Raw genomic sequence first — 18,013 nt, 5'->3', positions numbered from 1 at the left:
TTGGTTTTTTGTTTGGTTTGTTTGTTTGTTTGTTTGTTTGTTTGTTTTTTGCCTCAGTGCATTGTTAGATTTTTGCACTTCAGTTGCTACATACTCAAGAAAGCTCTGTGAAGACACAGTGTGTCTCAGGGATGTAAAGAAGGCTTAAGCCATTGACATTCTTGGACATCTGGATAGCTGTGTAATGTCTCTATATATGGGTATCTTACTCCTCCTGTAAATTTTGATCTATTCCTGCAGAGCTAGTTGTGGAACCAGATAACCTTTTTTATGCTTAACATTTTGGTCTTTTTATATTTGATTAGGTGAGTAGTGGTCCAAAGTTCTGAAGTTAAAACTAGACAGATCTACGAGATTCAGCAGGACAGTCAAAGCTTTCAAAGTGGGGGTGAAGATCTGAATGGCAGGTAAATAGTTTAGCAGGTCCATCTGCCTGGCCTATCACTTGAATGCACTTTGGTAGGAAGATTTCCTATTCTTTAATCCTAACTGAATTTCAGGTTTCTTTTTATGTCTACAGAGTCTAAGTGCCAAGACCTCGGTTAGGAATTCCCTCTGGGTATTAGTAAAAAGTTTAAGAGAGAGTTTAATCTTGGCCATGTCCAGGGTAAATGGCAGCTAGTTAGAGACTTCTTTGGAAATGTTACAGAAAGTGTGTTTTAATTAATCATTAGATGAAATTGAGGTAAATGTCTGTCAACATGCAGTGCACTGTAGTATGAAGGAAGGATTGCTGCCAACCACTGCTGGATGCTAAACAAAACCTGGTTTACAGCTGAAAATCATTCATGTAATCCATTTTCTTTTCCATAGCGATGGATAAGGAATATGTGTAAGGTTATTTGCCTTGTGAAGAATAACATAAAAATGCTTAGAAGGGGCCATGGTAGTGAATAAAATAGAAAAACATTTCCTAGTCTTTCATGTTGCCATTGTCACAGATTTTATAAGAAATATTTTGACAAAGAAACCAGATAAAATTGAGAGATGGAGGCAGAGTTTGCAGAACTGTGAATTAAAAATTTAATATAAGATTCAACAGTCCAAAAACAACTACCAGTATGCAGATGTTTCTATTTCACAATATCATGTCATCACTCTTAACTGCAGTGAGGAGGAAGGGCATATATAAAATTTATATCTGTCATGTAGTGCCAAAAGCACTTTCAGTTGTTCTGAGAAAGTACAATGTGTAACTGAATGACTTCAGACTGCAAATAGTTTTATATTCTCTTTATTTATATCACTTCTTAAAATAAGGGGTTAGAGCCCTTAAAGAAAACCATAATGTATGGCAATATACTCGTTAGACCAATAAAAAGATGTAGAATTTCATTCTCAAGGATAAAGCTTTCTTTGTTTAACTTGTTTTTGTAATTGTCTTGCTTAACGTATCTTGTACCTCATACTGCCACAAGAAGTAATAATAGACGTTGGATTAAGTTTATGAGATAAGTGCCTTCTTCAAAGATACTTTAAGGCCTATTAGAATTATTAAATTGAATTATATGTGCTTACTAAAAAATAAAAGTTAGTAAAAAATAAAAGAGTAAGCCAAAGGCAACAAACATGGTTTCTACCACCTCATTCACAGCAGTGGTCTACCTACTGTGCTCCAGAAACTGGAGGGAAAAAAATCCCACCACTTTTTCCTTTTGCCACTCATGCATCACCAAAACCCCTCACCCTTCGTGACCCATGAAAATTATTGGATAGAGGTTTTAAGTCATTTTTAGGAGACATATCAAACACTGCCTGAAGTTCTAGCACTTTTGGATTTTGTTACACAAAAATCTGCAAGAAAATATAGCACAGAGAATGAAGGACAGTAGCTGCATTTTTCTCATTTGAGATGAACTCACTCCATAGCTGATTATATCTCAGCTGAGCACTATGGGCACTGTGTAGGACTATCCTATGCTGATGAATCTCTCCAGGAGGCCCAAGAGGTGGGAAAGGCTTTATTCAAATGCTGCAGCCAGGTCCAACCATCACATAGCTCAAAACCATCTGGATTTACCTGGATATATTAAGTAGTATGCCATGTATACATATACATGTATATACCATTAGACAAAAGGCAACAAGATGCACTGAGATGCTGAGTAACTGAGGAATATGTGTTTGGAGGGACAGGATGCTGCTAAGCAGACACGAGTTTAATCTTCAGAGAGGTAACATGTGAATGCTGAACATTGATTTTTCTACAAGGTAGAGTTGTCCAGTGAACAGGACTGCTCAACTTGGTAAAACTTGATTCAGGTTGCTTCTTCCTACAGGCCTTGAGACAACATTAAATAAATTCCTCACAATAAATCCATTAATATATATCAGTCTTGCAAAGAAATAAAACAAGTTTTATTAACTGGTTTATTAAGCAATAGCACAGATGGCCAAAAAATAATTTACTCATTATTTTTTGTCAAATAGTTTGAAGTAGGAGATTTGATGGAAGTTGAGCAGCATATGCAGATCCTTGCTTAAATAATTAGTTAAGCACACAGCAGCTTCAGTCATAGAATACATTGTACTTTGCTAAATTTAAGCATGGGTTTATTATTTTAGGCTAATGTAGGAATACTTTGCTGAACTCGAGGCAAACAAGATTAAATCATCAGTAAATTCACAGGGATTTTAATGTTCACTTCAATGCACCACAAGTCTACAAAAGGTGTAGAAATGGACAATGCAACAGGTAATTGAGGGATAGGGCAAACCAAATGAACTGTGAGACAGTCATCTACACCAAAATCCTTATTTAAACCCCAGAAAAAGTTTGTGAAGGATTTGTATTTGAAAAAGTTAGTAGATAAAACAACAAGTGAAAGGAGCATGCCAATAAAATGTCTCTGTCTTCTGTAATAAAGGAAATGAATGATAGTAGCACAAAAGTTACAATAGAAGACACTATACATCAAGAGAGCTCTTAGAAAATACATTGTGGAGAACAATTGTGCAGTGGCAGGGGGATGAATTGGATGACAAAAAGAAAATTCACTTGAAATAACCTGAAATGAGATTTTGTTCTTATTTTCTATAACTAGAACAGAAGAAACTGTACATTTATATGAGCAAGATACAGCATCTCGTAAGCAGTGTTGATGTAGATGTGCTGTAGTTAGTGACTGTATTTCAAAACTCATTGAAATGATCATTAAGGATAAGTAATTTTAAAAATGTATGCAGAAGTAACATATATGAACAATGAAAGCAAATCTCTCTATTCTCTGGCCGTATCAGTGAAATATGTGGGTTTTACATGTACTTGAGAGGGTTGGGCAGGACCAGTGAGGCTTTTTGGTGCCCTCAGGACTCATAACACCTTGTTATTTTAGTACACAGTGAAGATGGTGATGACAACATGTACATCTCTACAGTGTAGATGCCTACAGCTGAGCTAACCTGAGCTAGTTAATCTCATCAAAAGAGAAACAAGCATAACTCTTCTCATCCTAAGCACCTGTAACCAAGTTAAGAAGCAGATAAGTATAGGCTGGTGACATAATGACCCATAGCTTACATAAAGACCTGCAGTTGTTTGCAGTGATCCAAAATTAGGTGAGGTGACCAGATTGTCAGATTGAATGCTAAGTAGCAGCAAAGTGATGAGCAATAAATCCTATTTTAGTAACAGGAGTTTAAAACTGGAGATGCTTTGCTACCTTTTTCACAGTCTGAAAAATAGTATTATTTGTGCTAAGTGACAGGAAGAACACTATAAGAGTCTTTTGAAGTTTACTGGGAATTTTGGACTAAGGAAACTTATTTAGTGTAATTTTTTTTTCTTTTAAATCAGCAGAGATTCAAAAAAAGGGCCTGTCTACAAATATAGATAAATAAGATAACCATTAGAATGTTCAATAAAATGCAAAGAGTGGATTGGTTTTGGAACACAAAGCAGCATTTTATCCATGCATTAGTGTCATAAAAGAACTAACAAGAATGGTCAGAAAGATGTTGAAATGCAAATCCTGACTTGAGTGGCACTGTCATAAATATCTTTAAAATCTAATTAAGAAAATGCCACTCACTTTCCTTGTTCAATTTTCCTTTTAACACAAGACTAAAATTGTCATTTACATTGTCTGAGAGATCTATCAGCTCTCTGAGAATCTTTTTACTTTTTCTTGCAGGTGGTGTTGGTGATGGGACAGCTCCTATTAAGGAAGCATAGGTGTCCCTTCACAAAATCACTTTAAAAAACTTCACTATGTTTCATTTAAACCTCATTCCTTGTCACCTAATTTGTCTTAATAGCAACACAGTGGCAAAGTAATCTATCAAAGAAATCTCACAAAAACTTGTAGCAAAAGGTAATGAGTTTCCATAGATGCATACACATATTTTATTGGTATTAGACTTTTTCATGTTATAGTTTATAGTAAAGTTGTTTCTTGAGGTTTCCTCAAGAGTAGAAGACAAATGCTGCAGACCACTTTTCTGCATTTAAATGCTGCAATTCATGAAAAACATTGAAATGTCAGTGATATGGATTTGTGTTTGTTCTCCATTGAAGGACTTAAATAGCATCAAGTATCTGATTCATAATATGTAGGTCATGGGAGAAAATTCACTTTTCCTTCAGTAATAACTCACATTACTTACAGCACATTTTTGTTGGACAGAGAGCAGCCCCTTTTTTTTTTTTGAACTATGTCCTTTTACAGTGTTTTCATCCTTCTGCTATATATTTATTCCCCTTTCTCTGCTTATTTCTAAGCTTTGAGTATCACTGATAGTGAATCCCCTTTCAATCCTATTAATTGGTCAAACCCTTGTGTCTTTCCCTTCTGCAGCTGCAGAAGCTGTAATAAACTCTGACCCTCATGAGGGTTTTTCTGTCATTTGCCTTTTGTTTTTCAGTCTCACAAGTTCCTTCACTTCCACTGTTCTCTCTAGAGAAGCTTCCTATTTTAGAAGTGTGTTTGGAGTTGGGTTCTTTGTTGTTGTTGATGATGATAATTTTTTAAAGATCTTTATGGTTTCTTTCTTTACTCCTTATTTTCTTTTTGATTATATCAAAAAGAAATATATTTTTGCTCTGCATGAAACATTTGAATCACCTATTACTGTTTTTTGATGTAGTTCATTACAACCTTTTCATCTACTTCATTATTGAAGCTATTTTTTTCCCTGCTTTCTAATTTGCTTTATGAGCATCATTTTCACTCTGTTTGCCCCCTTTGTTTCTCTTCTCTTCTCTTCTCTTCTCTTCTCTTCTCTTCTCTTCTCTTCTCTTCTCTTCTCTTCTCTTCTCTTCTCTTCTCTTCTCTTCTCTTCTCTTCTCTTCTCTTCTCTTCTCTTCTCTTCTCTTCTCTTCTCTTCTCTTCTCTTCTCTTCTCTTCTCTTCTCTTCTCTTCTCTTCTCTTCTCTTCTCTTCTCTTCTCTTCTCTTCTCTTCTCTTCTCTTCTCTTCTCTCTCCTCTCCTCTCCTCTCCTCTCCTCTCCTCTCCTCTCCTCTCCTCTCCTCTCCTCTCCTCTCCTTTCTCTCTTCTCCTGATCTTCCCCATGTCATGGAGGTACCACAATCAAGGAAAGCTTCCAAAAATCTCAAATCATCTCCCAAATGCCTTCTTTGTGTTAAGTGTTTAAACCACAGCACTGGATGAACCAAAATAAGCATCAAGTGTCATTTACCTTAACTATCTCATTAAGAATTTTAATTTGCTGTCTTGAGTTTTCATATCAGAGCAGCTGCAGTTGAATTTGGGTGACACAGTTATGGACATATTATTTGATAAGTGTGAAATAACATGACTGTCAGAGAAGAGCATTTCTAGCGTGAACAGACACCATGAAAGGGTTTATATCAAGCTCAAGAAAATTGACCTAATCATCTGATACACATTTCTGCTCACAGTATTTTAGGTAGGAAAGTGTTCCCCCTGACAAGCATGACAAATACTGTTACAGTATTTTCTTGCCTTTGCTCTGCTCTGTGTCAGTGGCAGCAGAGTTATTGTTAGGCTCAGGTGGAGCTATTTATAACCTGGGATTTGCAGTGCTCCATTCCCTACCAGCATTCCCCTACTTATTCTGGGAGAGAGAGACATAAAGGGAATGAAAAGAAATTAAGTACTGGCCTTTAAAAAATACTTACTCTACTCCTAATCATATCAAGAGTATAAAACAAACTTATTATCATAGTTATTTAAGCTAATTGAGACTTCCCCCCCCCCCCCCCCCCCCGCCCCATCTTTCTGCTTCTTGTCTTTTCACTCCCCTTTATCCTGGTTTAGGTAGCAAGCTAAGGGGCAGGAATATGGCTGCAGCATGGAAGGCACAAGCCAGATTTCTTATACACTAACTCAATGAACGAGTCCTTACTTAAAAAAACCCAAACAACAACAACAGAACTACAAACAAAAAACCCTAGACAAACAAAAAACCTCAACCCCCCCCCCCCCCCCAAAAAAAAAAAACAAAAACAAAAACAAAAAAAACACCAAAAAGCCCCAGTAAAACCCTGACAAGACCCAACAAACAAATCCTGAAAATCCAGAATTATTTTGTATTAATTGAATGACAGATCTAAGTAACTTTTCTGAAAATGATGCTGCTGTTTCCATCTAAGTTCTGTATAAGGAACAGTTAAAACATATTCATCTCATCTGCATCCAGAGGACATCTTTTTCTGTTCTTGTTTCTCAGAGGAAGGAGATTCTAACAGGTTATGGCACTTCTGAAAGGTAAAGCATGTTTTTCACTGCACCATACATTTTTAAGCTGAAAATTATGAGAGAGGTGCAGGATTCTTTACTTTTTTTATCATTCACTGTCATCTAGAGAATAGCTCAATATTTCTACATCCACTTTGTATCCAACCAAAACAAGAAAATATTCCCATTACTTTACTAAAACTCTTTTCAAAATCAGACATTTTTGCTGCCTGGAGAACTGTGAAATCAAGTTTGGCTTTTGCATAAAGATCCAAACTGGAGAACTGCTGGATTTCTCTGAAATACCATTACCTTGAACAAGTCTGTGTGAAAGGGAAAATACACTTCTAGAAATGTTCTTAGGAACAAATTTGTCAGCTGTACTACAGTCCCTGCTGATCATCTGTAAGACAACATCCTGTGCTATGTCTTTTTCATGCTAAGGTTTTCATTCAGTATTTTGAAGGATTTTTACATTGTTTGCTCAGTATCAAGAAAATTGCAAATTTAGGGTTTAACATAGTTTGTAATCTTTTACTAATTTCATATTCTGGAAAATACATGCATTTTCTAATACTGGGATAAATACTGCTGTCTCATATTTCAGATGCTAAACTGCACATACGTATTTACACTAAAATCAAATTTCAGTCATTCTGTTGTTTGGTTTTTTTTCATTATATTTAGGACTGGCTGATACTGATATTTTTTCACCAAATGACTAGCAAATGTTTGTTTTCTTCAACTAAATTTTTAAAATCTCATGAAAGAAAGTCCTTTACTCTGTTTTCATTTATGCTTGGCTGGATCAATTTTCAAAATTAATTTTTTTTATCAAAAAGTTGTCTAAGTACCTTGTAAATTTATAAAAACAAAGAAAAAATAAAATAATTTGACTAGCTAAGACACTTGTCAGGAAGAGTAATTCACCTTTTTATTCTACTTTTTAAAGAAAAAACCAAATGATTATTCAGTATTCTTTGACACAGCAAAAAACTTCAGGCAACTGCTGTTACAAATTTTCTATTTTTCATTTTTAAAGTACCTTGAACAGTTATTTCTTTGATTTTGGATGTACATCTGGTAACTTAAAAATTAGGCATGGCAGTAATTTTCATATTAATTTTGAGTACTTCACTAGCATTCTGTGTGTCAAGAGCTTATTTTTTTGACATCTAAATTTTGAAAACTTTCTGAAGAAAATAATTTATAAAAAATTCCTGGAGGTGGGTTTGGTTTTGGCTGATACCAACTTGTCTAAAAATATTTGCAGAAAATATCTAGGACTTCCATTGCACGTTTGTGCATATGTTTGATTAGTATCAGAAAAATGCTCTCTGAATCTTACAGATCTGTTCTATCCACTCAGAAAAATTGCATCCACTTTATGAAAGAGGAAAATTATTGACCTCAATTTATTTTCTGTTAGTAAAATGCATTCCTGAATGACAGGAAAAAAGTATTGAAATACAAAACACAGTTTTGAATAGGTTTTTTCTTTGGCTTTTGCCATCTTTGGCAAAGTGTTTCTGCTTTGTTCCCCAGGGTGTTCTTAACCGATTAATTGATTAACTGAAAGGGTGTTCTTAATCTGTTACTGACTCCCATGGAAAACCACTACGTGAAAATCAAGACTACCTTTTTCAGTAAGCAATAAAATCAGGCTTTTCTGTTTTCAAGGACTTTTAATATAGATTGAAAATGACCAAGTGGTTTGGTTTGAGGGTTTTTCTGTCATGGTGTGGTTTTGGGTTTTGCCAGTTTCAGTATGCATCTGTTCTTTGTTTTACAGTGGTTTGTCCCATACCCCCATGTTAAACCCTTCTTGGTTTCCCCTGAGTGATTGTCAAGTGTCAATCACAATTATGGGTCCTATCCATCACTTTACAGCCTCTCCCTGTGTCTGGAAAACTCTAGTGAGAATGTCAAGTGATTGGCAGGGTTCCTGTTCTCCCCTCCCCTGGATTTATTGATTAATGCTATTGATTGTCATGTATGTTCTGGGTCACTCCCCCACTCCTTCTAGATTGGTTCCAGGCTGTCCCCTTCCCCTTTCCCCACCCCTATACTTAAGGTGCTGGAGAGAGAGAAAACTCACTTTTTCGTGGGTTCTCTCCCTGGGTGTGTACAAGTTCCTCATGGGCTTAATAAACCCCAGCTGAATTTCTCACAAGAGTCCTCTCCTCTTCTTCACCATTGCTGACGCTTCTGCCAAAGGCGAAAACCCACAGGACTGGGGACGTATCTCAGCTACAGAACCAAACCTTTCACTGCAGCTCCGGTGCCAGGGCTGGCCAGAAACGGGATGTGGGTTCCCGAAAGATGCACCACACCTCCGCATTTTTGCGTGTGTTTTTGTGGGTTTTGTTGTGGTTTTTTTCTGGTTTGGTTTGGTTTAGGCTTCTTTTTTGTGTGTGTGCCAACATTATCTTCTGTCTTCAGCATGCTATCAGCTGCTGCTTAGATGAACTGAAATTACATGGACCATTCAGCAAATATTCTTCAGACAAATCGTTAGCAGGTGTCTGGATTATTTCCATGAAATTACTACAGATGCAATTTTTCTTCCAGATCAACATGTATTCTTCTATGTTGCTATCACCTAAGCCATCCAAATATGAGGCATAACATTGCATTATAGTATGTCCTACTTTAACAGCATAATTTCTGTACCCGCAGATTCTTCCCTTTTAGGACTTTCTTCAAGAAGAAAACACTGCAAATGATCAATCAATTCTTTTTGGAGGTGATGATGAAGAATTCAGGAAAATAATTCTTTTTTATCTATTACAATTCAACAGATAATCTTGACTTTTGAACAGAATTCAGTGGAAGTTTCTCATACCACAGCTCTTACTCTAGATAATGAAGTAATGAGATTTCTTTCTTCAGCAGTCTGGGCATGGTTTCAGTGTGTCTTGTATTTTTCCTGCAGCAGTTGTTCCGTTTGATTATTAGATATTCAGGAATGTGCAATCGTTTCTGGTTTAGTGGATACTTAACACTGTAGATTTTATTCCAAATATTTTAAAATCACTGCTACTGATGGTTTTTTCATGGTTTTCACTCAAATACTATAAATTCTGCACAGTTCTTTATGCAATCCTCTTCTAGCAACAACTGATTGTTGTAGACCAACATTGTGTCTTTGAATATCACTCAGTTATCCTCCACCTACACTGGGACATGATATGTTGTCTTTTGACTGATGTAACAATATAACATAATTAGATACGCAGACACTTAAATATCTTAAAAAAAGACATTTTCATTGTAAGAACAATAAAGTTACAAATTTTTTAATTCAAATGGCATATTTTAAACTTCACATAGTCATAAAAATATGCACATAGTCATAAAAATAATATGTATAGTTTCATTATATTAACCAAATAGTATTGTCTTTCCTATATAGAGCTATATATATTTCTACAAGAATTTCACAATTGAAGCCTTTTCTACATTGTTAAATTATCTTAGAGCTGAATATATGTGATATCTGCTATGAATAAGATTAGCAGAGTACCTAAAAATTCTAAATGAACTTAGAAAGGATTCAATATAATAACAAGAGTTATCTGAAGATAGTAATTTTCAAGTGAGTTACAATTTTCATCTTCTAGTGTGTAGAAATGCTGAAAAGCATAAATTAGAGTGTGGGAGTTGACAATGGCTACAGAGCACACTTGAGCACAGAAAAGTATGTCTCAATTTCTGTTGGTCTACAACCCAAATGTCTCTCCTCAGAGGCATCTGTATTCAAGCAGGGACTAGGTCCCCAATGTACAGTGGAGAACAGCCCTGTTTAACTTGTTCTTCTACAGAAAGAAGCAACGCAATAATATGAACAAAGGAAATGACAGTAGCTGCAAACCTATAAAGCTACTGCCATAGATTAAATTCAGTGAAAATGAACCAGGCAATAATGCAACAATAACTTCTATTCACGTCAAGAACTCTTATCAGAAAACACCAGTTAGCCATCAATGATTAAGAAGGGTGTTTTTGTAACAGAAATGGTATCCCTATCCAGTGTGTTGTCACTTAATCTTGAATATATTAATATATCTTACTGAGACACTTTTATATGATCTCATGGCCTCTACTGGTATGTTGGAGCTACTATCATCTGTATGAGAGGATAAATAGCGGGGTTAATGATAATAAAAGGAATTTTCTAGAGAGATTGACCACTGAACAGCTATGTTCATAGCAGGTTTGCTTGGGCTAATGTTAACCTATCTTAATTTGAAACTATTGAGAAGTACAGCTTCTTTAGTTTTGGTTTTTCTTAACATGTAAAGGAAAGAGGTATTCTGAGAGTGAACTTATTGGACAACTCAGGGAACTGGAGAATTGCAGGAAAATAGGACTGAAATTATTTGTGAAGCTCAGGGACACAACCTTTAAGGGTGCTGCAGACTTAGAGGCTTCCTGCTGTTTCAGAAGGGGCTTGATATACTTGACTTTGGGGAAGCCCTGACAGTTTTACCACTAATTTCACTGGGAAAGAGACATACAGTTATCTTTTTATATAACAAGGGTTTACTATCCAGATGCTTTGGAGAACACAGGTACTGTTAATTACTGGGAGATTAATTTGATCCTTGTAGTTAACCTTCTGACAAAATGAGATTTTATGTCAGCTGAGAGACTGGCAGAGAGCTCTCTCTTTTTAATATCGTGCCTTATACAGTTCATCAGCTTTACCAATTAGAAGTCTGACAGATCTTTATGTCTCCTGGTATATTGCACTGGCTGCTCCACAGCCACTGACAGATAGGCTGTAGTTTTTATAATGCCTAGGAAATAGGTGTTTAAAGTCTGCTGCTGCTTCTTCAGCACAACATGCAGCTCCAGAAACACTGCTGCAGTGCAACAGATAAACATTGCACAGTAACAGGCTTTGCACTCCCAGAGCTCAGTGTTCTGCACTGCATAATCATGACATTCTGTAGCTGCTTATCTGATAAAGTACCGTCAGCTCTTCAAAACACTAGCAATGTCACTCAGACATGAGATGATGTCACACGTGCCTGGTCCTTGAACCCACGCATGATTTTGCAACGTGCTGTATGATCTGCACATAACAAAACCTAAACAAGTCTGCATTTTGTGTGGGAAAAAAAAAATAATGGTGCGACTTCCTTATTTATTTTTTTCTTTTCTCAATTTCTTACCTATATGGGCTGCTTGCACCAACTTTCATTAATTTGGAATTCCCAACTTTGTATTGCTATCTGTACGCCCTTGAGCAGACCTGGTGCTACAATACCCAATGCCAAAAAAATTGAAGCCTTTCTACACCAAAAAAAGTGCCTGAAAATTTTATTTTCAATGTCATTCAGCACAAATGTACCATGAAAGACTGATGTGTGGTAGGACAGCTTGACTACAAAGTTCTCATGTGTGTGGCCTTAATGGAATTTCTTTTAACTGACATTTTAGAAGCCATATAATTTCTTTTTCTGCTGATGTCTCTAATTGTTATAGTGTTGTGAATCAGATTCTCAGGTGTGGCAAGTGTTGCATGGTCTACCACGGCACACATTGCACTAATTGATCAAGCACTTTGATTTTTTATGTTTCTCACCATCCATCTTGCCAATTAAATATGTCTAAGGAGCCCAAACCAATGCTTAGTACAAAATTACATGCCTTCTCAAAATGTAAATTCTGAATCTCAGTAAACAAGAGGCAAATTTCTTGGAAATGTTCTGTGCATAAGTTCAAAGAAATTTAAGTGGCAATATTTGATTTTGTTTATTTTAATTTTAAGAAAACAAGAGATTCAAATGCCAGACCAATCTTTCAAAATGTTACTGGAGGTAGATGAAGGAATGTCATGTTACCTGGCCTTATCTTGCTTTGCCTTTCTTTAAATTTCCTTTCATTTTTTCCCAGTAAAATGAAAGGAAATTGCAGGACATTGCAGCTGTCACAGCCAGAGCCTTTTGAAACCTGCCACCTCCTGTTGTCTGTGCCAGCAAGTCACTCAGCCTTTAAAAGTCCTTCCCCTTTGCTGACTTCCAAGAAGCATTTAGAAGGTTCTCCCAGTCAAATGTGTATAAGAGCCATCACCTATCCGACCCCGATTTAAGTGGAAGAGAAGTGAACTAGTAGTCCCCAGGCTCTGTCATTGAATTGGTTCCTAAAGGTAAAAATCACTTCTAATGTGAAAAATGCTGTGGAATAGAAGAAGTTGTAAAGAATCTTAAGGTCACCTACTGTCCTTTAAATCCATGCTATAGTCTAGAAATGCAGCCCGTGACTCTTTAGTCTGCTGAAACATTTCTCTTTAAACCTGTTTTTATTCTTAAAAAGCTGTGTGATGTAGTTACAGCATGTAACCAGTTTATCTCTGCTCTACTCATCCCACATTTTCTAGTGCCTTCCATTCTGTTGTACTGATGAATTGAATAATAAATATTAACTACTGTAGTGCATATAAATCTTTGAAAGTCTGTTACTAGGTTAAGCTTTGTGACCTTAATAAAGTTCAACAATATACCAAAGAGAGATTTTTTCACTCAGTATTTAAAGACTTGAGGTGATTGAAAAAAAAAATCAAAATTAGATGCTGAGAAATGTAAACTGCTGATGACTACATTTTTCCAGTGTTTTTATGGCCTTAAGTGGGCAGGTAATCTGATGTTATAGATCTTAGTTGTTTATTAACCTGCTTTTATTAGGAATAAAACACAGATTTTTCTTGCTCTAATTAATTATTCTTTGTTCCATTTCTGAAGAACTATATACTTCATTGGCTGTAGGATGATGGTGTGCTTCCCTGGAAGTTCTGTTCTGTCTGCTTCTGCCTTTTCTAAGTGTTCTGTGATACTTGAGGAAAACAGTAACAATTTTTTTGTTCACAGCTTTCTTGTTAAGTGTTTTCTGATACTCCTCTGATTTGTTTGAGAGTTCTTCTTGAAAGAACCAACTGACATTTTTTATTCTTATTCCAAGAAATAACTAGAATTTTCAAACAGTGAAAATACCAACTGAAGTTACATTAGGATGGACAGTTCAGTTTTCTTTACACAGAAAATTAAGCTAAGAATGAACAGTCTATAAATGAAGAACTTTGCTTCTCATTTTGAATGTCACCTACCAATTGTGCTACTGTAACTGTTATTTAGAATTTATATTTGGAAAAATCATACATAAGCATAAGACATGAATTTAACATCCATTATTTCATGCCTTTCCATGTCCTCCCATTTAATAAAATGAGTATCCAGATGTTTGCAATGAAAGTGTGGGGTGGAGGACAATGGGTTAATACAACAAAGAGAGTAAGAGGGGGAAAAGGTAACAATAAAATTATTTTGATTAGCAAAATGAGAAGCAGACAGGGCCCAGCAGTGGGGAAATATGGTCAAGGGGCAAAAATACATTTTAATAGCCCTTGAACAAGAGTTAGTATATATTTCTGCAAATCTTCTTAGCACTGCTTATGTAAAACACAACGTTATTTGAAATATTCTATGACTTAGTTAATCAGAATTCTTCCAAAGGAATGAAATTATCATTGTTGTTTCATAAATATGTGTAGCATGAAAATCACCATGTTTTGCTTATTTTTGCTTTGCTCAATCTTGTTTTACTCTTTCAGTGTGCTGCAGTTTCTGTTAGTGCCTGTACTGTCTTTTTACCAAAAGACTGACTTTCCATGTTGATGGAATTTCCTAAGACCAGGGGACTTTCATTTTGTTACTTTATCACTTTATCACCAGCTGTTTTGTGGCTATAAATTGCAGGTGAATCTGTCTGGAAAGTCTTCTTCTTCACTCCAAACTTCAGTCCTGAGGACTCCAATGGTTGCTATGATTCTCATGTTTGCTTCTGCCATGGAGGATTCATTACACGACATGATCCCCCACTGGTCTTCGATCTGTCCAGAGACCCTGAAGAGAAAGTCCCTCTGACTCCAGAGACTGAGAGCCGTTTCCATGAAGTCCTCAGGGCCGTACACCAAGCAGTAGACAACCACACCAGATCCCTGCATGCTGTTCCTAACCAGCTGTCATGGGACAACCTTCTCTGGAAGCCATGGCTCCAGCTCTGCTGCTCATCTCTCTTTCAGTCTTGCTATTGTGACTATGAGTCAGGAGGGAGTTCACTGCAGGTGCATTTGGGATAAACAAGCTGCAATTCCCTTTCAGAAACTGGACCAGCAGAGTGTGGGTGGCTGACTTGAACCTGTGGTACAACCTTCAGAAGGTTTTGTTCTGTTGGAGGAGGACCAGTCTTCAAATACATATTGAACTAGAAGAAAATGTGCCAAGAGAGGGAAGGCAAGACACACCTTCTCTCCTCTGTCTTTATCACACAGCATGAAGGACATGTTGCCGTCCTCATTTACACATGGCTATACTTGTAGGCATTTTCTATGGGAGATAATTTCTAGACCTTCAGCTTGAGCTTTTTTCTAATGCAGCAAAGAGTTTACCTATCAGTTCTGTCAATCACAACTAATAAATGCACTTTCCTGTCCTTTTTACTCAGTGTTATCCATTAATAGGACATAGCAGTGAGTAATTGAAAACAGAAAGATAATAGTGGGAGAGGTCCTCCTATGACAGTCATTTGGAAACTGATAGATAGGTTAAGAGCAGACTTGCAACAGATCTCTATCAACAACCATGACAAATATGAAAAAAGCTGACAGATTGCCAACAGTCTAACTTTGAATGTGCCAGAAAAATGCACAGAGCTATGGTAGTGGAAGACCTTGTGTCCATATTAAAATGATGCTCCCCAGCATCCCTGCTGTCCTATTGCATGGCAGCAACCTTTGTTTCAAAGGGACACCAAGTGCACCAGCTCCATGCTTGCGTGTGTACCATAAGTCTCCATATATATATATATATATATATATATATATATGCACAAGCTGAATTCATAGCCCATAAATCCTTCAACCCCTGACATAGACACACCCTTATGATCATATTACAATTGATAAAATAAAAAATTTGGTCCATAAAGTTCCAAATCACATGATACTACAAATTTATCTTTCACTTATTTATCACACCTATTCTTCCATTGATGAAAGTAATCACAAATAATAAAATTTTGTCTTCCTTTAAATATCTTTGCCATCTTTTAAACTCTCTGAAAAGGATCTATAATTTTCTGAAAATAAGCTTGGGCTTGAGTACTTAAAGCCAAATATAACTCTGAGTTCTTAGCAAGGTCTTGGGAAATCTACTGTCCTCGAGGGCTAATTTTTGTATCCATTTTTATCTCCATCTTATTCAGGCACATTTTCTTTCCACTCCACAGGCAGAAAAACTATTTTCTTTGGCATATTGCAGATGAAAAGAAGATATCAGCAAAATACTAAAATGATTTGATGCCTGATAATAGAAGGTGACTTGTTTCTTATCAGAAAGCAGTAGTTAATTCCCACATTACAATGTATTAAAACCTGTTTGGGGCAAAAGTGATCTGTGATGATAGTAATGCTCTAGCTTCAGTCAGCCAGCATTAAGATTGTGACCCAGTTCTTATGAGCTAGTGGAGCCTTTCCTTTAAAAAAATATTGTGATAAATGGTGTATTTCTCTGTTCTGTAAACCTGGGCTTTATTTGATTTTTCCATTACAGTTTCATTCAAACTTTCACTCTCCACAAATACCCAGAAGCCTGTCCTGGGAAATGTACGTTTTCCTTGAAGTCCTATTTTTGATGTTTCACCTTGTGTTCATGATCTTAATTACATCCTCAGCAAACTCTCTGTAGGAGGCAAAGCCCCACGACCAGTATTTATCACTGAATGTACTACATAACCTTAGGAAGAAATATGCCTCTCATTTGAATACGAATATTCTTCCATGAGAGTGGCTGCCTTTCAGCATTATGGCAGGATCTGTACATCTCAAATTTTTGGTCCTCCCCATGTGGCCCTAGAACCCCTTGGGGCATGGCACTGGTGCCAGCGTGTCGCTCCTTGCAGCCAAAGGGCAGCCCAGGCTGTGGCCAGAGTGCCAGAACACCACAATGTGGAGGGATGCTCTTTCCAACTTCCACAGCTCTGCCTGTATACAGTGTACACAAAAGATTTTCAAACAAGTATTCCTGAAGAAAATAGGAAAAAAAATATGTTGCGTGTTCAGTATACAGTGCTAACTCAGACAAGAGGTTCGGTGTCATTAGATTTACTTTGTTTCCACAGTTTCTGGTCTGTGACCTTTACAGAGATCTCAATTTATATTCTCAAGGACACCCACATCAAGGTTTTTTTAATCAGGAAGATGCTTTTTGCTATTATTTCTTTTTCTTTCTTTCTGCAGGTGCAAGAATTCTTTGTTCTGCTAGGCACAACAGTTGTTCTGTGCTGCTTGATCAAAGTATCAAAATTGATGACTTTCCTACTACTCTGATTTCTTCTCGCCTGAATATGATGTTTCTTTCATACCTCTCTTGGCTTTTGATGCCATCTTTCTAATCTATTTTTGTAGAACATCCACACCCCTGAAATACTTTTCCATCTATTTCTTTAGCACTCAATCCTGTTTGCTTGTCAAATTGATTGTAATTGCTATTTTGCCCTAATCAATCAGAAAATGAAAAGTAGTCTTTGTCATAAAATTTGATTTGTAGGACTTCTTGACTCTGATAACCTCCTGTTTATTTAAGGTCCAACAGGAATTAACTTTGCATTATGAGATATAAATAATTTAAAAATACCTGAGATGCCCCAAATAATATAAAATATTTCTTGTTGATGGCACAAACTTCATATTTTCCAAAATATAATTTAGTACAACATTTAATACTTTGATATTAGCAGTAAAATATGAAATCCGTTTTTACAATTGTTCCTTTGAGAAAGATTCTGTGATGAAAAAGGCAGTATTTTTCATACTCTATGTTAATACAATTTCATTTAATACCTAAAATAAACCTTTTCTCTATTGAAAATGTATTATATCTTTTAGTACTATGTCTTTTGTTCTAAAGATGACATGTCAGATCACGGTAATTAAAGTAGTCTTGTTTATCTGCAAAATAAAATGTGAAGGACAATAGAACATTTGTGTAATGGTACTGCCTGATCTAACAAGGAAAAGTTTTGTTTTTAACAGCAGGTTATTGATGGGATATGCATGATTCACAACTAACTAACAAGGAAGGCTCAAGGAGAATGTGCTGCTCTGATACTTGGAAACTTACTTTCAATCTAGCATTTAATGAGCACTTCTCTTGTAACATGGAGCCTGTTTGTAGGATATGTCAGTTTAAACTGGGAGTTCAGCTTCAGAGGGTAGTGTATTCCTCTACAGTATTATTTAACTGTATCATATCCTAATTTGTGACAGAGCCCCTGTACAGCCCCAGAGCAAGT

General features: G+C 36.3%; 1 protein-coding gene across 5 annotated transcripts in view; it reads left to right on the top strand.

Annotated features, from left to right (window-relative positions):
- STS (steroid sulfatase) overlaps window positions 1–17,600 on the top strand; it is a 104,963-nt gene extending 87,363 nt beyond the window's left edge. For all 5 annotated transcript variants that reach the window (XM_083855642.1, XM_083855645.1, XM_083855641.1 and 2 more), the window contains one exon: window positions 14,419–17,600. In XM_083855642.1, the coding sequence (XP_083711768.1) occupies window positions 14,419–14,801 (383 nt within the window). In that variant the 3' untranslated portion in view covers window positions 14,802–17,600. The remainder of the gene's footprint in view (window positions 1–14,418) is intronic.
- The last annotated feature ends 413 nt before the right edge of the window (window positions 17,601–18,013 follow it).

Source organism: Zosterops lateralis, assembly GCF_965231275.1.
Source record: "Zosterops lateralis genome assembly, chromosome: 2".
NCBI lineage: Eukaryota > Metazoa > Chordata > Aves > Passeriformes > Zosteropidae > Zosterops > Zosterops lateralis.
Note: the sequence above shows the minus strand (reverse complement) of the source record. Positions and strands in the feature narration are given on the sequence as shown.